The sequence below is a fragment of the Malania oleifera genome, chromosome 8 (genome assembly GCF_029873635.1).
Source record: "Malania oleifera isolate guangnan ecotype guangnan chromosome 8, ASM2987363v1, whole genome shotgun sequence".
Lineage (NCBI taxonomy): Eukaryota > Viridiplantae > Streptophyta > Magnoliopsida > Santalales > Ximeniaceae > Malania > Malania oleifera.
In genome coordinates this window covers 81,083,189-81,111,127 of record NC_080424.1, presented here as the reverse complement: position 1 = coordinate 81,111,127, position 27,939 = coordinate 81,083,189, and the positions used below count along the sequence as shown (strand labels likewise).

At 36.9% G+C, this 27,939-nt stretch overlaps 1 protein-coding gene across 6 annotated transcripts in view; it reads right to left on the bottom strand.

Moving 5' to 3' along the window:
* Positions 1 to 27,939, bottom strand: part of LOC131162068 (protein MRG1-like) — a 107,113-nt gene that overhangs the window by 41,504 nt on the left and 37,670 nt on the right. For all 6 annotated transcript variants that reach the window (XM_058118199.1, XM_058118196.1, XM_058118200.1 and 3 more), the window contains 2 exons: positions 22,228 to 22,268; positions 18,340 to 18,438 (listed from right to left, as the gene is read on the bottom strand). In XM_058118199.1, the coding sequence (XP_057974182.1) occupies positions 18,340 to 18,438; positions 22,228 to 22,268 (140 nt within the window). The remainder of the gene's footprint in view (positions 1 to 18,339; positions 18,439 to 22,227; positions 22,269 to 27,939) is intronic.

Here is a 27,939-nt window from a genome sequence, read left to right as displayed (position 1 = left end):
GGCTCGCTGCCTCTAGCAGCCGTGAGCACCAGCAACAGCTCCGGCCACCCTTTTTCCGGTCACCCATCACAACCACCCTACCGTGAGCCCCCCTTTGTCTCCTTGGCCGCATGTACACACACACACACACACACATATATATATATATGTATGTATATATATTTATTTATTTTGATTTTATTTGAGTTGTAAAGGGTGAATTTTTAATCAGTGTTTTTTTTTTTTTTTTCTATATGTATATCTAACATCAATTTATTTTTTGCAGGATTTTCCTCCTTTTTGTAATAATATTTATTTAGGTTTTATATATACATATCTGACGTCAATTTGTTTTTTTATTGCAGGTTTTTTCTTCTTTCTGTGATAATATTTATTTAGGTTTTTATTTTTAGGGTATTCACTATACATGTTAAATGATGAATATATATTAGGATACAATAGTTTTAGGGTATTTATTTAGGGTGTTTGTTATTATGACATATGTTTAATGTTTAACATTTATATGTTTAGGGATGTACATTAATTTTGGTAACCATACTAAATAGGTATATATTATTTTTAGAAATAACTTGTTTCCATAATTTTACTATTTCCTTGCCTTCTCATTGGTTTCCCTATTTTAACCCTAAGTTTGATTCATTTCTTTAGTTAACGATTTACAAATGTGTGTGTTGTGCATATCCTTAATTGTATGTTAATATTAAAGGTAACTATTATATTGTATATTACCTTTATTACTATTATTAATAATATTGTTATTATTACTATTAATATTACCACTATTATTATTATTTTTTATTATCATTTATTGTTACCATTATTGCGTTTATTATTATTATTATTATTATTAGTTACTATCATCATTATTATTATTCCATTTTGAAGTATACGCACATTCAATTGCATTATTTTTAGTATTTGTATTAATTTGTTATTATTTTAGTATTATGATATTTTTGTTATTAAATATTTTCAATTTTTTCCCTATGATTTAAAAGGGAGGTACGAGCTTTTGGGCTTTATGTACCTTTAGTTCTGAGGGAACATATATTATGTATATTTTTGTGATTAATTTCTTTGCTCGTATATTTTGTAAATTCACAAAAGAAGTAATTTTAAAGACTTTTTAAATTTACTTTGGGAAAATTTCATAATTAATTAGGTACTATTCGTAAGAACGGGCGCGTAGGGGGTGCTCATACCTTCCCCTCCCGTAACCGAACTCTCGATCCCAGCTTTGCTAACGCAGACCAATTCTACCTTTAACTGGGTAATAATTAAGTGTTCTAACCATACTAAAAAGTTAGTGACAACTCCAATAGTCCTATTTTTTCCTGAAAATATAAACTAATTTTTATTTCGCCACTCGGGGCACCCGCGCTCCAAGACGTCGCGATAGTTAGGGTTTTTTCTTTTAGAACACTTAATTACTACCCAGTTAAGGGTAGAATTGGTTTGCGTTGCCAAAGCCGAGATCAGGAGTTTGGTTACACGAGAGGAAGGTGCGAGCAACCCCTACGCATCCGTTCTTACGAACGGTATCTAATTAATTTTGAAATTATCCCAAAGTAAATTTAAAAGGTCTTTAAAATTACTCCTTTTGTGAATTTACAAAATATACGAGCAAAAAAATTAATCACAAAAATATACATAATATATATTCCCTCAGAACTAAAGGTACGTGAGGCCCAAAAGCTCATACCTCCCTTTTAAATCATAGGGAAAAAATCGAAAATATTTAACAACAAAATATCATAATACTAAAATAATAACAAATTAATACAAATACTAAAAATAACGCAATTGAATGTGCGTATACTTCAAAAGGAATAATAATAATGATGACAGTAACTAATAATAATAATAATAATTATAATAATAGCGATACTAATAATAATAAACACAATAATGGTAACAATAAATGATAATAATCAATAATAATAATAGTGGTAATATTAATAGTAATAATAACAATATTATTAATAATAGTAATAAAAATAATATACAATATAATAGTTACCTTTAATATTAACATACAATTAAGGATATGCACAACACACACATTTGTAAATCGTTAACTAAAGAAACAAATCAAACTTAGGGTTAAAATAGGGAAATCAATGAGAAGGCAAGGAAATAGTAAAATTATGGAAACAAGTTATTTCTAAAAATAATATATACCTATTTAGTATGGTCACCAAAATTAATGTACATCCCTAAACATATAACAAACACCCTAAATAAATACCCTAAAAGTATTGTATCCTAATATATATTCATCATTTAACATGCATAGTGAATACCCTAAAAATAAAAACCTGAATAAATATTATTATAGAAAGAAAAAAAAACCAGCAATAAAAAAACAAATTGACATCAGATATGTATATATAAAACCTGAATAAATATTATTACAAAAAGGAGGAAAATCCTGCAAAAAATAAATTGATGTTAGATATACATATATAAAAAATAAAATAAAAAAAGACACCGATTAAAAATCACCCTTTACAACTCAAATAAAATCAAAATAAATAAATATATATATATGTGTGTGTGTGTGTGTGTGTGTGTGTGTGTGTGTGTGTGTGTGTGCGTGTGTGAGTGCATGCAACCAAGGAGACAAAGAGGGGGGCTCACGGCAGGGCGGTTATGATGGGTGACCGGAAAAAGGGTGGCTGAAGCTATTGCTGGTGCTCACGGCCGCTAGAGGCAGCGAGCCGGGTTCTGTGTGAGGCGCGGTGATCTCTTGAGGTGCTCATGACTGCTAGAGGCAATGCCCGTGGTTGATAACTGGGAGAGGGGGCCGTGGGTTGCTATGTTAGCTACTGCCCGTGGGTGACGGTCGTTGTGGCCGGAGCTGGGTTGCATGGGGTTGCTGCTATTGCTGTGAAAAAGGATTGAGGGTGGTGCTGTGTGCGTACCTCCAATGGCTGCTAGGGTTGCCGGAGTTGATGGGAGTGGCCAGAGTTTGCTGTGACGTCATTCTCCTGGTAGCTTGCGGCGGTGCCATGGTGGTGCCGGAGCAGAGGGTGGTGCGTGGTTGAGTGAGAGGGAGTGGTGTCAACGAGGCTTTGGGTAGTGGCTGGTCGTGGGGGAGAGAGGGAGATAATGGAGAGATCAGTGGGGGCTGGTGCGTGAAAGAGAGCAGAGAGGGGGATAGCTTAGGTTTTCCTTGTTTTCTTTTTTTTTTTGGTCTCCGCGCACGGCTGTCCCTCCCTCCCCTCTTGCCTACCTTCTTATTTATAAAAAGAAAACAAACCCTAAAATCCTTCTTTTCTTTTTTCTTTTTCTTTTTCTTTTTTTTATTTTTATACTTTTATGGTAATAATAAATATAGTAATAATAATAATACTAATATCGCTAATAATAATAATAATAATAATAATATATTAATAATAATAATAATAATAATAATAATAGTAATGTAATGATAATAATAGGTTTGAAAATAGTGATAATACAAATAACAATAATAATAAATAGAAATAGTAAAAATAATTTTAGTAAAGTAATAATAAAATAGAAATAATAAGAATGATAAAATAATAAAAATAATAATAGTAAAGTAACAATAATAACAATAAAAATAATAATAATAATAATAATAATAATGATAATAAAAATACTAAATAGTAATAATAGTAATAATAATAATAACCCCTTTGTTACATTTGGCTCGGGCAAAAATAGGTGTCTACACGGCCTCTCTTTGTAGGCTTTGTTGTTTGAATGTAATGGTGGGAACTCTCTTACATTTTTTGTAGCAACAAGTCAGTAAAGATAAAAGACACCTATTTTAGTCAAGTCAAACAACTACCTATGGCTTTCAGGTTAATCAAGAGTTGTTTATTTCTGCCAACCAGGGATGATTTGCACTGAATGTAAGAATCCAGGTGGGAGTACATAGTGAGGTATTGCACGGAATGTAAGAATCCAGGTTGAGGTAAACAGGGATGGCTTGCTGCGAATGTAAGAATCCGAGCCGTAGCAGATACGATGATACGACACAATGATGGCTTACTTCGAATGTAAGAATCCGAGTCTTAGCGAATATGATGATCCAAGTTGTACGACACAATGATGACTTGTTGCGAATGTAAGAATCTGAGTCGTAGCGGATACAATGATCCGAGCCATATGATACAATGGTGGCTTGCTTCAAATGTAAGAATTTGAGTTGTAGCAGATACGATGATCCGGGCCACAAGACACAATGATAACTTGCTACGAATGTAAGAATTCGAGCCATAACGGATACGATGATCCGAGCCACAAGATACAATGATGGCTTGTTTCGAATGTAAGAATCCGAACTGTAGCGGATACGATAATCCGAATCATAGGACACAATGATGGCTTGCTGCGAATGTAAGAATCCGAGCCGTAGCGGATACGATGATCCGAGCCACAAGACACAATGATGACTTGCTTTGAATGTAAGAATCCAAACCGTAGCGGATACGATGATCCGAGCCATAAGACACAATGATGGCTTGCTTCAAATGTAAGAATCCGAGCCGTAGCGGATAATATGATTCGAGTCATAGATCACAATGATGGCTTGCTGCGAATGTAAGAATCCAAACCGTAGCGGATACGATGATCCGAACCACAGGACACAATGATGGCTTGCTGCGAATGTAAGAATTCGAGCCATAGCGGATATGATGATCCGAGCCATAGGTCACAATGATGGCTTGCTGCGAATGTAAGAATCTGAGTCGTAGCGGATACGATGATCCGAGCCATAGGACACAATGATGGCTTGCTGCGAATGTAAGAATCTGAACCGTAGCGGATAGGATGATCCGAGTCATAGGACAATGATAGTTTCCTACGAATGTAAGAATCCGAGTCGTAGCAGATACAATGATCCGAACCACAAGACACAATGATGGCTTGCTTTGAATGTAAGAATTCGAGGCATAGCGGATACGATGATCCGAGCCATAAGACACAATGATGGCTTGCTTCGAATGTAAGAATCTAAGCCTTAGCGGATACGATCATCTGAGCCATAGGTCACAATGATGGCTTGCTGCGAATGTAAGAATCCGAGCCGTAGGACACAATGATGACTTGCTGCAAATGTAAGAATCCGAGCTGTAGCGGATGCGATGATTCGAGCCACGGGACACGATATCTTGCTGCAAATGTAAGAATCCGAACCGTAGCGGATACGATGATCCGAGCCATAGGACACAATAATGGCTTAATGCGAATGTAAAAATCCGAGCCATAGCAGATACGATGATCCGAGCCATAGGACACAATGATGACTTGCTATGAAGGTAAGAATCCGAGCCATAGCGGATACGATGATCCGAGCCATATAACACTTCGATCGTAAGAATCTGAGTCGTAGTGGATACAATGATCCGAGCCACGTGACACAATGGTGGCTTTCTTCGAATGTAAGAATCCAAGTCGTAGCGGATACGATGATCCGAGCCATGCAATACGATGGTGGCTTGCTTCAAATGTAAGAATCCGAGCCGTAACGGATACGATGATCCGAGCCACACGACACGATGATGGCTTGCTGCGAATGTAAGAATATAAACCGTAGCGGATACGATGATCCGAGCCATTTCAAGAGTAATAAAGTGTGAAACCAAAGTTTGGAAAATGGTTACTACATTGGGGAAATCCACTTGGGTGTAGTGTCCTAATTTCGATGAATGAATCAACTTGTCCCTGGGATCTACTACCCCAGCTTCAAAATAAATCAATGTGTGTCTGGGGTCAGCTGCCCCAGTTTCCAAGTAAATCAATATATGTCTGGGGTCGGCTGCCCCAGTTTCAAATATTAGCACAACAGGAATTGCTCAGTCATGGATGTCAAATGATCATTCAAAAGCTTATTCAACAAGACAAGTGTGAAGGGTGCTCTATTGCTGCTTGTGATGCCAAAATGCAATGATATGTTACTATATGCATACATGTTGCTACCTTGTGATGCTAGGATGCAAGGATATGTTGCTATATGTATGCATGTTGCTAACTTGTGATGCTAGAATGCAGGGGTATGCTGCTATATGTATGTCTGTTGCTAACTTGTGATGTAAGAGTGCAAGGATATGTTGCTATATGTATTCATTTATTTTTCTATGCAATGCATGAAGTGTATGGTAATGCGTGAAACATATGGTGATGCATGAAATGTAGGGAGTTGCATAAAATGCATGGCAATGCATGAATCTTTTCTCCCATCGCGCCTGTGATCAATAATCTCATCTTTTATTTTTGACTATATTTTCAAATTTCAATTTGACAAGAAGGCGCCTGAATAGGTTCCAATGAAGCTCAACATGAAATCTGCCCTAATTAATGAAGTCTATAACTGATCTTGGCCCTATTTTCCCATTTTCACTTTGACATGAAGGCACCTGAACATGGGATCTGCCCCACTTAAATGCATCTGTAACTACTTACTGCCATATTGTTAAATTCTTCTTGAATAAAGAGATCTCTAAAACTTGACATGACATCTGCCCCAGTTAGACTGTTCTATGACTAATTCTGCCTGTAGTGCACCTTCTCAATGGGGACCTTTGACTATCCATCATCTTTTAAAACTTTGAAGAGTAAGAAGGGGTTTTTTTTTTTTAGAAACGAGGAATGATTATGCAATTATGACATCATCTTGCTAAATCAAAAGGCCACCCACACAAAATAAATGTTTTACCATGTTTCAATGCTATTACAAAGAAAATTCATACCAGTATTCAAAAGCCCTATGACATTGATGTTGATTTACTAGACTTAAACGATTGTCTTTCTCTTCATCTGCCCCAGTTTTATCGAGGGCCACTTTTCCTCTTTTGTTTTATTCTACCGTGAAACCACTGGAAATCTCTCATTCAATTGTTGCCTTTAGTTTAGTCAAGTTCAATCCATGTTTCGATCACAAGATGGTCTTTAAGACTCGGGACAAAACGTAGGCTTAGGGATATAGGTCTTCAAAAGAAGAGGGAAACTAAGGCTCAATCTCATCCCATAATGACGTTTTATGCCCCCAGTTAGAGTTGAGGCGCTTTGCAAGATATTAACCCGAACTTGTCATTTAAACAAGCTACCTACGTACCTTTTCAGGATCAGGTCATTACGTAATTGAGACTCAACATTGAGTTTGACAAATCATTTGAGACAACAATGTATATCAATCTGGTTAGGACTTTCATTTGAACCACAATGTGGGCTAGGGGTATGGGTTAAAGAAAGAAAGATTTATATAAGGCTCAAAATTTATCAATCTCATCACAGGTATTCGCTAGTCAAAGATCACATATGAATCATGTCTCTTATTTTTCTTTCTTTCTTGTTCTTTCTTTCTCTATTTTTCCTGCATCTTCTTCTTTTACTGCACTCTTTGTTTTTCCTTTCATGAAGGACTTTTTAGAATTTTATTTGGACCTCATTTGGGATTGATCTTTTTAAAACTGTCCCAATGTGGGGTGTGATCCTTTGATGGGTTAATCAAGAATTGAATTTTTCAAGCTCAAAAGGGCTTGCAAGAGATTTCTTCTTTGATTTTCTTTTGGGTAGCAGAAAAATGGCCTGTCATCCTTTTGGTACTGATTATTGTCTCAAATGACTAGCCAAACGCTAAGGAACCCAAACCCAGGTTAAATTTCTGGTGAACTAACTTTTAAGAAAACGTTGGTTTAACATTCAGGCTCAACTTGGTTAACAAATGGTAAATCATTGTTTAGTTCTTTATGGGAAAACTAGTCGACCAAAGATAGTCACCCCAAATTTGATCAAAATATAATCATTATACTCTTAAGACACCAATCATAATTTAGAAGACAAAGACAGGAGACTTTGTTCGTCGATTTCATCCAACAAATGCATGATAAGGCTTGATAAGTCATTTCCGTCTACTTCTCCTACAACTCTTCATCATTTTGAAATCCTCACCCAATAAGACCCCTTGACAACATCTTGAAGTGGGGTCCTTACTAAACTCTGACTTGGAGGCTTTTCCTTCAATTTTTTTTCTTGTATTTTTGCTTTTTTTTTTTTTTTTTTTTTGCACCATTGAATAGACTCTCAAAACCAACTATTGGCTCCAAATCCTTTGTACTGACAAAACTATTTCCTATGTCACTTTACACAAAATGCAAGCAAAAATAGGCAAAATTTGGCATAGGGTGATGATCCAAGGAGGATAGGATAAGATGAGACTGAAAGGCATTCTTATTTCATTCAATTTCAAAATGATTTAAATGAAAAGCATGAATGCATTCCTCTTGTTATTACCCTTAGGTGATCAAGCACATCATTTTTGTGTCACGTGAGCTCACTTCTAAAGTTGAATACCAATCAATCCTTTAACCCGATGGCATTTGTGACATTTCAACTGTGATCGGGCAATGAATTCCCATGATTTTAACCTTTCGCCTAGAATAGAGAGATCGTTTTTGTTCTGCTCCTCGAATCCTTAACTTTGCCACCTCGGCACACCAGTTTTACTGATAATTGGAGTGTGATTATTGACCCATTGAAGATGACTATGCATGCATGGATAAGAAATTATGCATGAATATGTTATGCAATGGGTGTTTATGCATGAGTGTAACCAGTGCAAAAATACATGCAAATAGGGATATGAACATGCATGGAGTCTATCGTGCATGGCTATGTGTGAAATTATGCGTGAAGTGCATGAATGCAATGTAAATAACTACTTTGCCAGAATTCTGGAAAAATCCCTATCGGCTAATGAAAGGTTTCATGATTAAGCCGACCATTGATGGATCACTGATTCAATTCAATTCCTCCCTCAACCATTCTTTTCCTTGATGATGATCCATGTACCTTAGATCCTACGAAGGATCAAGTTATGATCCGGGTTTGAGATTAACTCGGGCGAGTCAACCCATTGGGTTGGTTCAACACAGGCTTGTGGACTTTGATGTGTGCTTGGACCTCGGGTGTTTCAAAATATGGGCTTCAAGCTATTTTCTTATGGGTCGAGGCCCGAGTTTAAGGAGAGTTGGGCTTGGATTGCTTTTAAAAATGTTGGCCTAGATTTTTAAGTAATAGGGTTGAAGCCCCCTTTTGAAATATGGGTTTGGCCCTTTTTGAAAATCAGGCCTGGGCCGGGTTTTTTGTTTAGAAAAAGGTCAGGCCTAGATTTGTTTTACAAAGAGTTGGGTCCGAGTTATTTGAAAAGGATCGGACCGAACCATCTTTTAAAATGCTTAGACCAAGTGTTTTATTTTTTTGAAAGGATGAGTCATGATCTCATTATTGGGTTTTTCCAGAATGATGGCTTAGTATGCATGTCTAAAATGGATGCAAGATGTATAACACAACACAAAACATATATACAACAGACACAGATTAAGTCACATGGAGAAGGATGATGATCATATCCCAACCCAAGGTAGATACACCAATTTTATAGGGTTTCTTCATGGCTCTATCCTAATTAGGAAAAACTATAGACAAGTATGTGTGAGTAGGCTCTAACCCCTATTGACAAAAAGGTTCCCAATCTAACCTCCATCCTCGCCCAAAAAGGGTTTGGACAAAGTTCAAACTGAGCGGAGTGGTTTGCGGGTCCCATCAAGCTCTGCCACGAAGAGACTAACGCTATTACAATCCTTTCTAATCTTAGCAGGTAAAGCCCGGATAGAAGGCGCGTGAAAGTGTGTGAATCCAAGTTTAGCCTAATCCCGCTACCCCGCATGCATGTCACACGCTTATTCACAATTAATCACATGTTTATTCAAACAACAAAGGAAATAAAATATTCACAATTAATCACATGTTTATTCAAACCACAAGGGAAATAAAGTATTTACAATCAATCACATGTTCATTCAAAAGATGGAAACAAGATATTTACAATTAACACGCTTATTCTAAAAATTTGGAAACAAAATATCTGCAGTTAAAATTTGGAAACAAGATGGTGATCATGAGGGACAGCCGGGGGCGGAGACCATTCAAAAAAAAAGAAAAAGAAAAGAGATAAAAAAAAAAAAAAAAAACCTAAATGTCTTCCTCTCATCTTCAGCAGCCACACCAGCTGCTGCTGCCCATCTCCCTCACACCCACTCTCCCTGCAACTCCCTATGTTCACCAACCATCTCCACCACAGCCGCCATCTTCACAGAACCTGTCACCATCAGACAGCCACTCCAGCAGCCCCTAACGACCACCATCTTCAACACCTATAGCCCCTTCAACCCAAACACCAGCAAGCTCCGGCACCACCAAAGCTGCAACTCCTCTTCCAGCCACTGCTCCTCCACCCTCTCGCCTGCAACTCCGGCCAGGAGCCTCACAGCAGCAACCCCATGCAACCCAGCTCTGGCCACAACGGCCGTCACCCACGGGCAGCAGCTAACACAGCAGCCAACCGCCCCTCTCCCAGTTATCATCCGCGGGCAGTGCCTCCGGCAGTCATGAGCACCTCAAAAGATCACCGCAGCGTCACAAAAAACTCCGGCCACTCCCATCAACTCCGGCAACCCATGGCGAGTTCTCTGAGCTCGCATGCACAACACACATACACCATACACACACACTGAGCGCACACACATCACACATAGTTTATCACATACATGCACGTTCACCCATGTGTATTATTTTTGTATTCACTGTGTGGTATTAAATAGTCATTATTATTGTACAATTTTTTGGTTTGTTTTAATATCTAAATTTTTGGTTGTATTTGTGTATATATTAAATGATTGATATTTGAAAAAGTCTTTCATTGTTGTATACTTAAATATTCATGATTAGGGTTTTGTTGTTATATTCATGTTGTAGGTTTTTATTATTGTTATAGCTATTTTAAATGTTCGATTTTCATATTTAGGGTTGTTTTTGTTATTGTTGTATGTTTAATGTTTGTGTATTCAGGGTAGTTTTTATTGTTCTACTAATTTAATTAAGGGCATTGTTGTTTGATATTTACATATTTAGGGCTTTTGTTATTGTATGTCATACGTAATGCTCACATTAGGGTCATATTCAATGTTAGTATTTAGGGTTGTTGCCATAACTAATGTTCATATGCAGTGTTATTATTATTGTTCATATTTAGTGTTTACTTCATATCTAGCATATTAATTTTTTTAGGGTTGTACATCAATTTTTGATTCGATTCATTTCCATAATTTCCCATTTAGTGGTCATATTGAATATTTACATATTAGTATTAGCTTTAAATTGTTTCCATAATTTCACTGTTTGCTTACCATTGTATAATTACTCACTAAATTTAGAGTTAATTGGTTTCCATGTTTTGATCATAAGTTTTAATTTTTCCCTATATCTTGGTAATTGCTTCCATAAGTGTATGTTGTGCATATCCTTAATTGTATGTTAATATTAAAGGTAACTATTATATTGTATATTACCTTTATTACTATTATTAATAATATTGTTACTATTAATATCACTACTATTATCATTATTTATTATTACCATTAATGCGTTTATTATTATTAGTATCGTCATTATTTTATTATTATTATTATTATTATTATTATTATTACTACTACTATTGTTAGTTACTATCGTCCTTATTATTATTCCATTTTGAAGTTTATGCATATTCAATTGCGGTATTTTTAGTATTTATATTAACTTATTATTATTTTAGTATTATGATTCTTTTCGATTTTCATCCCTATGATTTCAAAAAGGGGTACGAGCTTTTGGACTTCACGTACCTTTAGTTTTGAGGGAATATATATTATGTATATTTTTGTGATTAATTTCTTTACTCGTAAATTTTGTAAATTCTCAAAATGAGTAACATAAAAGGCTTTTTAAATTTACTTTGGAAAATTTTGATAATTAATTAGGTACCGTTTATAAGAACGGGCGCTTAGGGGGTGCTCGTACCTTCCCCTCGCATAATCGAACTCCCGATCCCAGCTTTGGTAATGCAAACCAATTCTACCCTTAATTAGGTAGTAATTAAGTGTTCTAACCACACTAAAAGGTTAGTGGTGACTCCATTACATTCCTGTTTTTCACGAAAATTTAAACCACATTTTTTATTGCGCCACCCCGGGCCACCCGCACGCCGGCACGTCGAGACAATGGTTATTGCCGATGTTCCTGTGGCTTCTCTTCCCATTATTCAAAGTCTTCACAAGACTTGTCATCGTGATCAGTTTCTTATGAAACTCTGCCCCGAGTATGAATTTGTTTGCTCGTCTCTGCTAAATCACTCTCCTGTTCCTTCTCTGGATGTTTGTTTTGGTGAGTTACTTCGTGAAGAACAATAGCTTAGTACTCAAGTTACTCTAGCACAATCTCATAGTAGTTCCGGGTCTGTCCCTGTGGCTTATGCTGCTTAACGACGAGAACCGCTTGCGCATTCTAGCACTTTGCAGTGTTTTTGTGGCAAAGAATTTGGACATATTGCTACTAATTGTTCCAAGAAATTTTGCTCTTATTGCAAGAAGAAGGGTCACATTATCAAAGAATGTCGTATTTGCCCGCAGAATCGTCAAGCCTAGGCATTCCAGACTTCTGTTAGTGTACCCCCCCCCCTCCCGTAGTGACTTTTGCGGCCTTTAGCTCTTCTTCAGATGACTTCTTTGTTCCTGCACCTCCTACAGCAAATTACTGCACACCTGAAATGGTGCAACAGATGCTAATTTGGGCATTATCAGCAATAGGGTTCCAAGGTAACAATTCTACTAATCTCTAGTATGTGGACTCAGGTGCCTCCAATCACATGATGAATAATCCCACTACCTTGCGTCATGTTCTGCCCTACGCTAGTCAATCTGCTATTCAAACTACCAATGGCAATTCTTTGCCAATAGCTGCTGTCGGAGATGCCTCTTTTAAGTTCACTAATGTGTTTCTTGCTCCTTAGCTTTCCACAAATCTTATTTCTATTGGTCAATTAGTTGATAACAATTGTGCTGTTAATTTTTCTAGTAATGGTTGTGTTGCGCAGGACCAAATAGTGGGGGAGCTGATCGCGAAGGGACGTAAAGTGGGGTGCTTGTTTCCACTACTTTAGCATGTTCCAGCACGTTCTCCAGTTTCTTCTATTAAGTTTTTTGGCAATAATGTTTTAGGTCTTAGTATGGTGTGGCATCGTCGTTTAGGCCATCCCAATACTCAGATCTTTTTACTTTGTAATAAAGAACGTTCTTCTTTATCTCTTGAGTGTGCCTCTTGCAAACTTGGTAAAAGCAAAACTCTTCCCTTCCCTTTGCATGCTAGTAGAGTTTCTCAGTGTTTTGAGCATATCCATAGTGATGTTTGGAGACCTTCCCCGGTTAGTTCACATGAAAAATATAATACTATGTGACTTTAATTGATGACCATAGCAGATTTACTTGGGTCTACTTTCTTCGCTCTAAATTTGAGGTTTTCGTACTTTCACTGAATTTTTAGCGTATGTTGACTATCAATTTTCTACTTCTATTAAGACATTACACACACAGATTCTGGTGGTGAATATGTGTCTACTGAATTTCAAGCATTTTTGGCTTCTAAAGGCATTATTCATCAACATTCATGCCTTGCTACTCCCCAACAAAATGGAGTAGCCGAACGGAAAAATCATCATCTCCTAGATGTGGCCCATACTCTCTTGCTGGAATCCTCTGTTCCATCCTTGTTTTGGGTTGAGGCTCTGAAAACTGCTACTTACTTGATTAATCGTTTACTTTCACAAGTCCTACTCATAAAGTCTCCCTATTTCCGTTTATTTGCTAAGCAATCTAGTTACGATAACCTCCATACCTTTGGTTGTGTATGTTTTGTTCATTTACCTCCTCATGAGCGACATAAATTATCTGCTCAATCTGTTCGATGTGCATTCTTGGGATACAATGTGTGTCAAAAGGGACTTGTTTGCTATTATCCTACATTACATCGTACACGCATTTCTAGGAATGTTATTTTCTTTGAAAATCAACATTTCTTTCCCGTGTCCTCTGTACCCTCCTCTCCCACTGTGATTCTCCCCTCCTCTGAGGAGCAGTTCTCGGATCCTCATCTAGTCAGTTCTCGTTTTAAACCAGGTATTGTGTATACGCAACGCCCCCACCTACAGTCTCTTCCAATAGCTCATGTGATATCTGATCCTACCACGCTTCAGATTCAATCAGTTGCAGCACCTCCAGAGCCTTTGGTACGTCGCTCTTCTCAAGTGTTTGTACCCCCGGACAGGTATGTGTTTCCCTCTTCAAGTTATGGTAACTCTGTTTCAACTCTTAGTGCTACGTTGTCCAATTTAGATATTCCCACTTCCTACAAACACACTGCCAAGCATGATTGTTGGTAACAAGCTATGCAGGAAGAAATTGCCGCTCTAGAGGCCAATCACACCTAGGACATTGAACCTTGTCCACCAACCATTGTTCCTCTGGGTTGTAAATGAGTTTACTCAATCAAGGTTTGATCTAATGGAAGTCTGGATCGTTACAAAGCTCGCCTTGCTGCACGTGGGAATAATCACGAATATGGTGTCAATTATGAGAAGACCTTTGCTGAGCAAAGATGACTACTATTCATATGATTCTGGCTATTGCTGCTTCCAGTGAGTGGCCACTACGTCAAATGGATGTCAAGAAAGCTTTTCTTCACAGGGATCTTAAAGAGTGTGTTTATATGAAGCCACCCTCAGGCTTGTTTCCCTCTCCGACTCCACATGTGTGTGTAAGCTTCATCATTCTCTTTATGGTCTCAAACATCCGAGGGCCTGGTTTGATAAATTTCGCACCACTTTATTACAACTTTCATTCAAGCAGAGCAAGTATGACACTTCATTGTTTCTTCGGAAATCAGACATAGGTATTGTTGTTCTTTTGGTTGATGATGATGATATTGTGATTACTGGTTCCGATTCGGGTTTACTTTCTCAGCTCAATACTTATCTCTCAGAGTCCTTACATATGAAAGATCTTGGGTCTCACATATTTTCTTAGTCTTGAGGTGAATCGTAGTCCCTCAAGTATTTCACTCAATCAACATAAGTATGCTAGTGACTTGGCGGCCACAGCTGGCCTTCAGAAGGGTACTTCTGTTGATACTCCCACGGAATTAAATGTCAAGCTTCGCAAAGAGAAGGGTGATTTATTTGCTAGTCCCAATTTATACCGAAATTTGGTGGGTGGTCTTTTCTATCTCACCATTATTAGACCAAACATTTCTTTTGTTGTATAGCAAGTCAGCCAATTTCTTCAAACTCCTCGTCATGTTCATTTGGTTGCTGTCCGTAGGATCATACGCTATGTTCAGAGCACTTATGCCCGTGGTTTATTCTTCCTTGCCGGTAAATCTACTCGCCTTGCTGCTTATAGCGATGCTAATTAGGCTGGTTGTGCAAATACACGTCGCTCCATCACTGGTTGGTGTGATTTCTTAGGTGATGCATTGATCTCTTGGAAGAGTAAGAAGCAAGACAGGGTTTCTAAGTCATCGATAAAATTTGAATACCAGGCGATGTCTCTTGCTTGTTATGAAATTATTTGGCTTCGAGGCTTGCTTGCTAAGCTAGATTTTTCTGAGACCAATCCTACACCTCTACATGCCGATAATACGACCGCTATCTAGATCATGGCCAATCTTGTCTATCATGAGCGCATGAAGCATACTGAAGTCAATTGTCACTCTATCTGTGAAGCATTTGAAGCTCGTGTTATCACTCTTCCACACATTTCCACTGAATTAAAAATTGCGGCTATCTTCACCAAGGCTCTCATTCGTCATCAACATTACTTCCTAAGTAGCAAATTGATGCTTGTTGATCAACCCACATCAATATGAGGGGGCTTGTCAACGGAACAGCAAACAGCAAAGCAAAAGATTTATTTCCTTACTTCAACCCACAATTATTTCCTTATATTTCAATTCATTATTTTGTACAGTTAGCATATATTTAGTTTACATGTATAGGGCCTGACAAATTATAGTTTACTTGTATAGAGCTAGAATCATGCTAGACCTTATTTACTTTCCATGTATAGCATTCTTGTAAAATCTATATATAATATGCAGAACTCAAGGCCAATTCATTCGGCCATTCACAAAATATTTGACACATATGACACCTATTGCAACATCAGTTGATGTGACACTAAAAGTAAGATGTTTTTTAAGTAAAAATTTTATTTTACTTTTATTATACATCTATAAAAAATTTTATATTTCTATTGTTATATACTTGTTTTTAGGGTTTAAAATCTTTTTCTAAGGAAGAAGAAGAAACTCCAATGTCAGAACTAGAAATGCTTTTTAGAGAGTGGATGGTAGATTCAATAAAGAATTGGATATTTTGGACTTTTGGAAGAGTCATGAATATAGGTATCCAATTCTTTCTCGAATGGCAAGATTTATATTATCAATTCCAATATTAATTGTTGCATCGAAATCAGCATTTAGTATTGGAGGAAAAGTGATAAATATGTCACATAGTTCTCTTATGCCTGATAATGCTGAAACTATCATTTTAACTTGTGACTGGCTGCATGGTCGAGGAGGTAGGCTTATTTAATTATATTTCTATGTTATTGTAATTACTATGTATTATGAAATATATATTTATTTATTTATCTTTTGAATTTTGAATGTAGTTGAAGATTTTGTAGATAAGGAAGAACTTTCCGAAGATATTGCTCAACCTAAAAGAGCAGGTCGTAGCTCATCTAGTGTATCATCGTGCTCTGTTTGACTTTATTTGAACACTACTACACTAGCGCTTCTATTTGTCTTTGAAATTTATGTAGTCAATAAATTATTGTTTATTTGTTGTTTTAACTTGTAGTGTTGAATAAATTACTTGGAAATATTTTTTCCAGTTTGATAACTTGTAACATTTGAGATGCTAATTAATAAACTCTATTTATGTTATTCAATCCATAACTTAAATTATATTTTGAATTCTTTCATGATAGGCACACGAGGAGAAGAAGATGGAAGTTTTGATGTCACAAATGAAAGCATTACAATTGATTAGAGAGATTCACATTCAAATGATTTTGAAGTTGTTTGAAGGATTTATTGAGATTTTTTAGTTTGTTGATAGTTTTTTTCTGAGAGATTCACACAATTTGAAAATAGTTGTGTTTATAGAAACTCGCATGCTTTATGAACAGTTGTAATGTTTAGATTTTAGAGAGACTCACACGAGTCACACGATTTGAGTTTCTATTTTGAGTTGGAATGGGACTAATTTATTATGTTTTAATGCTTACAGTTTTTACATACATGAATCAAGAGTTGTTAATTAGTAGAAACAATTGAATAATTGATATAGTTACTAGAAAAGTTAATACACAAACTAATCGCAAATTGTCATACACAACTAAAATTATTATGACAAAATAAATTATTAATAAAATTATATTTGAGAATGGCGGATTATTTGACATCCGCCATGAATTATCCGACCCGAATCCGCCTAATCTGCCACTTAAATGAGTCGAATATGGATTATGATTTCTTCACCCGATAATCCGCCTTTTCCACCACAGATTATCCAACCTAGCCCGCTTTGCCAAGTCTAATTGGCAGTCTCTTCTTAGGGCGTCTTGAGTTTCTTTCGCTGTTTTTCATTTTTGCAATTTTTTTTTTTTTGGTTTTCCTAAGGATTTTATCAAACTTTGCTAACTAGATGTCTTCTCTCCTGATCTTAAATTCTTTCTTTATCTATCAAAAATTTATTTTTCTTTTTTTTTTATTAAGCTTTACATATCACATTTTTTCTCAGTCATTAACCCATATCAAATCAAAATTACTAGAAAATAGTAGCATCCTAGCAACCTATGAATGGTACGAACTTTCAAAATATGGAACATTTTTCATTCCAAAATGCTAAATGTGCAATACAAAGTTTTAATTCAATATATTCCACATAACATATTTTTTTTAGTAAAAGTGGGGAATTATCACATAGTAGTTCTATTTTCAATCAGTATTGATCTACTTCATAAAATAAAATCTATACTAGATTTAGGAATAGCTTAACACGCTCTCCAAAATATAAAACCATTACACATTTTTCACCAGCATATCTATATAAGCATACTCCTAATATGCCTCATTTTAGAGAATGTGCCACACTGTGATCCCATTCCACGTTCCTGAAAAACTTGTGGACAGTTGTGATCACGTATATACTGAGAACAGTATGGCAATGAGTTCAAAGAATTAAAGCCACCTGTCTTTGGATGGCACTCTAGCATTAGCCTCAATGCAGGAGAAAAAAATCATTAACATGCTCAGAAATAATCAGTAAACTGAAATTTCCAAAGCAATCTTATTTCAATAATAGTTTTTCCAGCAACATGTCATCAATAGAAATAATGAAAAGAGTATAATAAGCATCAAATATACCTTCCCAAGATGAGTAATATATTCGCAATCATCAATTAGTTGCTTCTTTAGTGTTCGTGGAATATGAATGTTTACAATCTTTTCCAAGTGTACAGACTCCTAAAAATTAGAAAGTCATGAGCACAGTCTGTAAGGCCTATAAATGGTGAATCACAAAACTCATAGAAAAACATCAAGATATTTTAAAGGAAATCATCAGCTGTTTCCAAATTAAGAACCAATGCTGATGGATAAAATACGATTCTTAAAAAGCATATAAGCCTTGCATGAGCAGAATAAGTCGACATAAGTTTTTTGCAAGTCATTGGATTCATAATTAAAAAAAAAAAAACTAAAATTCTTCTAAAGACATTTTATTGCATTGTTGCAAGTCAGAAAAAGAGACAAGCCATAATCTTAATGATGCTAGAATAAAACAAACCACAGATTTCGCAACTCAAAACAGTATCACAATGCTTCTACATGAATAACATTGTAATTTAAAACTATAATAGATTAATGACATTGAAATTCTGCATGACTCTATCTTCTAATCTCGGATAACTTAAGTAAAACAAAATACTTATGTAATAGTTAGATGGAAATGCAGATCCATTAACCACAAAATATTATTTGCCCATATACTTAAAGTTCACAATTAAAGCGAAGAAAATGCTAGTAATGCCCATTTAGGAAGCCAAAAAAACCACTCTTAAAGGGCTTCTTGCTTAAATGACAACAGACAAAAATAAGGTTAAATCACTAAATGAGAGATAATGAATCAACAACAAATTATTGAAGAATACAGTAGAAAATTGTGGTAGTTTTGAGATACTTTATTATCTTGGTACTGGAGGGTAATTTGGTCATTTTTCTTGCCCTTTTGCCTATTATAAACAAACCTAGAACCATTGGTAGGTGTTAAAGCTTGATATTTTTTGGCCCACAATATTACAGCTTAAGCTTTTAGGTGTAGTGGTAATTAAACATGATATCAAAGCTATGGTTGCCAGCAATAGTTGTCAAATCTGGATTCAAATTGTGGATTGAAATTCCAATTTTGGGAATCAAGAATCATGAATCAAATCGACTTGTAAGATTCGGTACAAATTTCCAAAATCAATTCTAAGTGATGCATATATTGATATACGAACAAGCAACAAAATAGTAAGACCAATTAAAACTTTGAGAATAGAAAAATCAAATTTCCTGTTTATGTTTTCCCTAAACAAATGAACAATAAGGAAATGACCGAGAAATATTAATAAAAGAATGAACTTTATGCTATTTGAGGGAAGGAACTAAGAAAAATGAAAAAAATAAAAATAAAAATAAAACTGAACTTTTGGTGTTTATCAACAATTAAAAAAATAATATTTCATGCATATCCTATCTCGAATTAAAAAGAGAAAAGTAATTAACTTAAAAAATGATAATAATTGAACAAACTACTTCAAAAAACCAATTTTTGAATCTTAAGAACATAATGAAACATGAGTGACACTAGCCGATGAGTTCTGCCTGCCCTTCTTAATGGCAGAACAGTAAAGGCAACATAAGCCTTAGGTTCTATTTTCTCCCTTTTTTAGCACAAAACTGTCATAGACAAGGAATGGAAGGTAGCCGTGTAAATGTAAAACAATAAAGGAAAAAAAAATACTGTTTCTTTTTTTGGGTTTTAAACCAGTTGGACCTGTCAGGAATATGATAGGGACTATAATAGTGTGAATTGATGGATTCATCACAATTCTTTAAATTCACAAGGTTAATCAATAGATTCAGCAACGATTCAGTTGTTTACATATTCATTAATAATTTGAATTGATTTGGTATGGAATTGATCAAATCGTATGAATTGAATTGCAAATCGTAAGATTCTAACTATGGTTGCCAGGAGGTCCTGGATTAAGTCTTGTTGCCTACATTTATTATGTGGTGGTTAAAAAAATTATCATATTCCCCGTCATGGCTGTTATTAATCGTTTGCTTATCTAATCAGGCTACACACACAGGAGTGTTAAAGCTTGATATACAACAACCTAACAGCTTAATCTTTTAGATAAAGTGGTAAATCTAACAGTAGGTTTTTGCATTCTGATATTCAATCTACTCCCCCATTTCTTTTACTTCATCAACTCTTCTATATTACCTTCTTTTCCAAGTTTGATTCAGTACTGTTGAGACATATATACTGTACGATGTGGGACCGCAAGGAAGAAAGAGATGAGTGAGAGAGAAGATGAAAGGAGAAATTTATAAATATATATATATAAAAAATATTTCCGGCCTAATCCAGGAAAAGTATGGAAAATTCTGAGTTAGAAAAGTTTCTTGACAATCAGTTGCAGCTTTTCTTTTCATCACAAAAAAGCAGATTGAATCATTACTTGTCAATATACAAGGAAATCATCAAGTTAACTCACTCAATTATTCAAACTTCGCCAAGCTTGGACCATTTCTTAATTTGAGTAACCTCACAATGCAGTTCATATCATTAATCCAAACTGACTCAACGGCTGGAATTTGGTTGGATAAAGTCAGAACTATGCATGCAATGCTAGCACAATAAACCATTGAAACTACTAACAAGCCCAGCCACGTTGAGCTCGATACTAGACAGGCTTGTCTTGCTTAGAAATGATCTCAAACGCAAGCTTTAGCTCAAACAAGATGGCTACAAGTTGAGCCTAATTTATTCACAAGTACCTTCTAATTCAACATAACCAATACGGAATCAACACTTTGAAACCAATCACCTAACGAAACACAATACCACCAATGCATAAATTCAAGATAATAATGCCAAGAAACTCAGAAATTTTTAACTGTAACTAGCTGACAAGAAGCAGCAGAAAGCCTGAAACCCTAAAACACATTTGGCCAAGGATTCTGTCCCTAATGAAACAGGTAATCATATGGCACATTGGAAGAAAGTTTCCACTTGTTAAACTACTCATATCCTTCCTGACTATGATTTGATTTTAAGAGGAGTTTGAAGAGAAGTATAATCTGCTGCACATTAGTTGCTGTTAAGTTTCCAGGAGAAGCTGACAAGATACTCATGTTCATAAAAGCTTTATCATTACAAAGGTTCTGTTGCTCCTTTTGCTACATATAAAAAAAAATGAATTCTTTTACCAGAAAATTAGAAATGATTATCTACTAGCATATTAGACCAAGCAGCATTAAATACTCCAAGTCTTTTTTTGCAAGGTGAGGATATGGCAGAGTCAATGGACTAGCCAACATATCCATGGCATGTTTAATTATGTTGCTCTAACATGGCGGATATGTCATGTCAATTCACATAGATGTGGCATAAAACACATATAAGACTGTAATTGAAAACTCCACCTTATGGTACAGGCCAACAATTAGTAAAACCACAATGTCCACCCAAGACATGTATCACAGAAGTTCAGAACATACAGATGTCTTAGAAGGTTATCCTCCATCATGCAGGCATATAAAACTATCTACATGCGATTCCTTTGCATGTGATGACTACTTTAGACATTTCCTGATAAAGAACTCCTTAGAAAGCCTATGCTTCATGTCTCAGTGTTCATGCAGAAGTAAGACATATTCATTGATTACTCTCTACATAAAAAGATAGCAATAACCAATTGAATACCACCATACCACATAAATCAAATCGGCTAAAAGCAATAACTCAGGAATCTCTAATCTCTGGAAAATAACATCATCAGCTACTCAAGAAGAAATTTATCACATAAAAGTGTATCAATCAAAATTTGACAATACTGCATGCATGATACTTTCACTTTAGAACATCAGAGGACATTCTTGCTAAACAAAACTAAGTGACCATCAAGAACACAGAAATACCCAAATACAAAAACTCAAATAATTTGGAAGTGACTTAGCTAATCATAAACCAGAGTGTACCTTATTAATAGAGCCATTCCTTAGCTTCTTGCCTCTTACCACTGCATATATTTTTCCAAGAATGGCTTTAAGAAAGAGCAGTATCAATAAAAAACGAATGCATGAATTAGCTTGCAAAGTAGACATCAGCACTAAATGCTAGTAGATAGAAACTCCTTAAAACACATAATCCATCACAAATTGTTCTGGATCCTGGGAAAGTACCTCCTAGTAACCCTACAAATTGACAATAATGTTCCTTATTCCATAGAGCTAAATCAGTTCAAATAGATCCTCTTCTCATTGGTTTTTCTTGTTCATCTTTGGGTGGTTTTCCTTCTTGATTTTCCAGTGTGGCCCAACTTCCCCTACAAGCCCACACTCCAAGCATATGCATATATCATCTAGGGTTCGCATTGTCCTTCTCCAGTCTCATTTCTATTTTTTTTAAAAAAAAAAAACAAAGAATTTTATTAGAGAGAGAGAGAGAGAGAGAGCCAGAGGAGGAGGAGAAGAATAGATGAAGGAAAACAGGACAGATAAGATATCCTCAAAATACAACAGAAAAACGAACAACCTAGAAAACAAGAGAACAATAATTACAGAACAACTCTACTCAAGCAAAGTAACCCAGTCCCACTGTAGATCTTATAGAGGGAAAAGGCAAAAGAAACCATTCGCTGAACCCAGAGACGCGAGAAACACCACTGTATTCCAAAGCAAGCTACGAGGAGTATCCAAGTTCCTAAAGATTCTGCATTTCTCTCCAACCATATATACTGGAAGATAGCCAAAATTGAGCACTGCCATAAAGCCACTCTCTACTTGCGCTTTCCAAAGCTCTTCAGTAACAAAGTACAAAACACCTCCAAGGAGGTAGGGCACACCCAACTCTCTCCAAAAATGGAAAGCAATTTACTCCACAGGGTCCAAGAGAAATGACAATGTAGGAACAAATGTGAACAGGTCTCCCCTCTCTTAAAACAGAGGGATCACACACACATCAGGCAATAAAAACATGTTAGGTCTCCACTTCTAAGCAGTATTAATTTTTCCCAAGATCACTGTCTGCAAAAAGCCTTAACCTGAGCAGGGCCTTTGGCTTTCCACATGAACGAGTGAGAGGCAAAAGGATTAGCATTAGGAGTAAAAGTCAAACGGAAAAGAAGGATTTACAAAAAAATTCCCCTTGAGGATCTAAGCCCCAAACTGTCACTCCCCAGTCCCTGACTCCCAGCTTGGAGCTGCAAAGAATGAAGCACATTGAGCAAAGGAGCAAGCTCCTTGATCTATCTATCATTAAGGTTCCTCACAAAGTGAAAATCCCATCAATGCCTACTCTTTTGCAAGTGATGGGGAATCATGAAAAGAAGATAAATGATAGAGATGAGTGTGCTTATTAGCCAAAGGAACACAACCCCCCCCCCCCCCCCTCCCCCCAAACCAATGATCCTCCCATAAATCCACCTTTAGCATCCCATCCATTACGAAGAATTCCCAATTCACTGTGAATTACCAAACCAAATAGAATTGGGTTATAAAGGGAAGCATCACAATCACTTCACCGATAAGGAAAAGTTTTTGGGCACCAAATTACCTACAGCAATACCTCCATCCCCTTTGGATCTACTCAGTTTCTCAGCTAAAGAGATGATCTATATCACATTCACCGACTCCACAATAAATCCCTCATCAACTTCTCTAATCTACCAACCACTGTCACAAGGATTTCGTCAGACAGCTAGTACATGGGGTTGGAAGAAAAGACAGAAATGAATAAGAGTAATGCGACCCCAAAGAGTGAAAAAGCCTCCGTTCTGTCCATCCAACCTCCTACAAACTCTCTCAAAAACGAGGCCGCAAAATGAATCAGTAGCAGGGCTACCACCTTAGGGGACACCTAAATACATGATCGGACAACTTAGAATACTGCAGCCAGCTAACCTAGCAAAAAGACTTGGATTGATACCAATGCCCATAATGCCACTGTTGGAGAAATTAATCCCAAGACCCCAAGAATTTTTCAAATGCCTGCAAAATAGTTAACATATTGGAAAAGCTACCCATATCCTCCAAAAGAAGAGTGTCATCAGCAAATTGCAAATGTGATAAGTGCAAGCTCTCATGGCCCATCTTGATCCCTTCCACCAATCCCCTATCAACCCTGCTATCAACCATTCTACTCAGAGCATCAGCCACGATAGTGATAAGGGAGAAAGGGCACCACCTTGCCTTAGACCCCTAAAGGTACTAAACCAGGGTTTAGCCTCCCTATTCACTAGAACAAAGAAAACCAAAGGCGAAGGACACCCCCTAATCTATTTCCTCCATCTCGCTCCACCATTTCTAATAGGGTTCAATGACACTATCCATTACCCCATCCTATATGGGAAAGAACTTTTTTTCTTCTATAACAAAAGAATATGATTCCACTAAGGAAGAAACAATGTACGAAAAAGGAGAATAAGAGATCCTCGTAGTCAGAATAGGCAAATCAAAATGTAGAAAAAAGAGAGGAAAAATATCAAACTAGCCACCAAAGATAACCAATCCTGTTTGAATGTCAGAGAAGCTCACTCCCTTGGAGCATCCCAAACTGACACACTAAAGGAAATATTCAGCTTCTTCTCTTTTTCTAGACAATGAAAGAAGGTATATTAAATAGAAGAAGAGAAGGTACAACATGCGGGGACAAGGAGTTCATCAAATAACAAAAAAGACCATCAAGAAAAAAGAAAAAAAGAAAGAAAGCAAAACACTCAAGATCACAAAATAAAACTAAACTAGACTAACGAAGCCCCTTTTCAAACCCTTTCCACCATAATTTATCAAGATCTTGAAATTCGCTAGCTCTCTTTGACCCTTCTTTTGACTCTTGCCACCATTTAATCACACTACATTTCCTCTAAAATCAGTCAAATTTAAATCCATTTTATACAAAAGATATTGAGCTTCTACCTCCTTAGGAATATCCTCTACTGGTGTAGGCAAAATTCCATCCCTATGCTGTAATTATTAACCAGCCCATTGCTTCCAGCGTGGGAGGATGAACATAAGATAAATCCCCCAGTTCATCACACAAATCAGAAACATAACCATTTCTCGAACCTCATCCAACAACAATCCCTCATCATAGTCGAACTCACTAATATCGTAACTCTCTGAATCTGAAAAATCCCCCCTTTTCTTTATCTCCTTTCCTTTACTTGCCCCATTGCTACCCCCAATTTGAGAGTCTTCCACTATGCTAAACTCTCCTTTAAAACCTCTCCTTAACACCTTTGGCACTGACTCACCAGATTTTTCTCTCTTATCATCAAACACCTTCCAAATCTCCGCACCCATATGAGCTGCCCTCTGATGAGCATAAACCTTGTTGCCCTCAAATCTGTTAGAATTTGGACAAAAAACATCAGAATCACCCACCCGCCCGCCCAAAGACAGCTTCTAATTTTTTACTCCTTTAAACCCCAAATTTTGATCCATTTTGGACACTAGTACCATCTTTAACATCACAATCTTGTTTCGAAACTAACCTGCTACTATTCTGATTTTTTTCTGAAGCTTGATCATTTCGATTTGTATCTTGGAGAGTTGAAGCCTGTGAAAGAAGTCCATTATCAAAAGGTAAAAAGTCCTCCTTCCTACTTATCGACTCCTGAATACTAGAAGGGGTATTTTGGACCTGCCCATTGTTCATAACCAGCAAGGAAGTACCTGAATCACTTTGTTCCTTCAGTATGCAACCTAAAAGATTTGGTCCTCCCTTAATCTCCATATTACTGCCCACATCAGACTTACCTAAACATTGGGTCTGCTCAAATAATTGACCCAGGTTAGACAAGAGAGACATACCTCCTTTTTCAATCATTTGGGGCAGGTCCAACACATGAAGAAAACCACCCAGCCCACTCATCTCCACAATGTCCTCCCCAAAAACAACCCTAGCTGCCTCAGAGAGACGTGCAGCTTCCCCCAGAATCCTAGCTTTCACATTCTGGTTAGATGATTTCCGTTGGTTAGCACTGGACCTGTCTTTGAGGACCCATAATTTTTTCTCTGTATTGTACCTCCATACCTAAAGCACTGCTTTTCTCTTCTGACCTCCATATCCTTATTTTCAGATAGATCTTGACTTCTGCAATCTTCACCTTCCCCTTTTTAACCTTCCCGCAGCACCTGACTCCACAATCTGGGTCGAGAAGAACCATCTGCAGCTACACCTCCAAAATCCTTATGACATTTCTTAGTGAACTCACTGAAATCGCTCGCAAAGTGACACCACTCCTTGCCCTTTGCGCCACCAGGAATAAATACTGAAAAATTCTTGCCTTTCCACCCCAACCCTAACTCCAAAAATTTCCCTACCTTCGTCCACCTAATAGAAAGCTCATACTGTGCGATAGCCTTGCGCATCCATTGAGATACCCTGTCCATCCTATTGAAAACCATCAATCCATCAGCAAACCAGGATGCAGCCTCTCGTGAAAGCTTAACCCACCTGTTTCGGACAACATTATTCTCAACCATGAACAAAGACGAAACCCCCTTGCCCTTGTCCAAGCACAGATTGAAGGATTTTCTGTAGCATTCGATTCAACATACCCTACAGCAGTAAGCTTCATAGCAGCGTATGCAGATTGTTTCGCAAGAGAGGAAGAGAGAGAAATCGAGACATCCCTGACCTTCCCACTCCCCTGAAGATAACCTTCAAAGAAGAAACTTTGACCTTACTAAGGATTTCGCGAATATGAAGCTACGAACTTGCAGTCTTACATGCAGTAGGTTTCCACTACCTTCTAGAGAGCTTATCGCTGTACTAACTGGGACGTACCAGAGCCAAAGAACTGAAGAAGAAGAAAAGATCTTCCTCTGATGTCACTGATTCTGGTCTATCTCTGCTGCGGGCACGCCTATGGTCGTTGAAGCAGCAACGGCCACCTTCGAAACCCTAGGAGATTCGTGAGGGAGGGAAAGTCGTTCCGTGAGAGAGAGAGAGAGAGAGAGAGAGAGAGCCCAGGAGCACAGCTAGGTCAGCATCAGAACATCTCCAGCTACCTTCGAAACCTTAGGAGATTCCTGAGAGTGGGAGATTGCCAGCTAAGGAGAATCGAAGAAGAAGAAAATTCTTCCTCTGATTAGTCACTGCTTCTGGTCCATCTCTGCTGTGGCAACTCCTCTGGTTGTCAATGCAGCACCAGCTACCTTCGAAGCCCCAGAGAGATTCGTAAGCAAGGGAGAGCTTCTTCCCAGAATTACAAAAAATACACTCCAACCATAGACCCCACAAAACAGTAAAAAATGCACATCTCCATAATACTGCAAGATCCTTCTTCCTGCCAAAGCCACAAAAAGAGATACCCAATAAATTCTCCGAGTTAAGGCAAATTTAACTTTCTATCAATAAACCAAAAATCATGTTCCATGTTTTCCAACCAAAATCACAATACAAAAACAGATGAAAAGCTGTTTCTGGACTGCAAAGGCATAAAAACCACACAAGAAAGTGCCTTAGAAGGTCTCCTACTCCACAACATGTTATTGGTATTTAATCATACTACAAACAACCAACCAAATAAGAGCCTAAACATTTGGGGGAACTTTGCTCTTCCAAATTTTTTTATGCAGCAGAAAGGAAAAATTGGTGCTAGTCAAAAACTCACAAAAGATTTGAAAAAATAAGCCTCTAAAGAATACAAAGCCCAATACCGACTATCCGCACTACAGCAATTG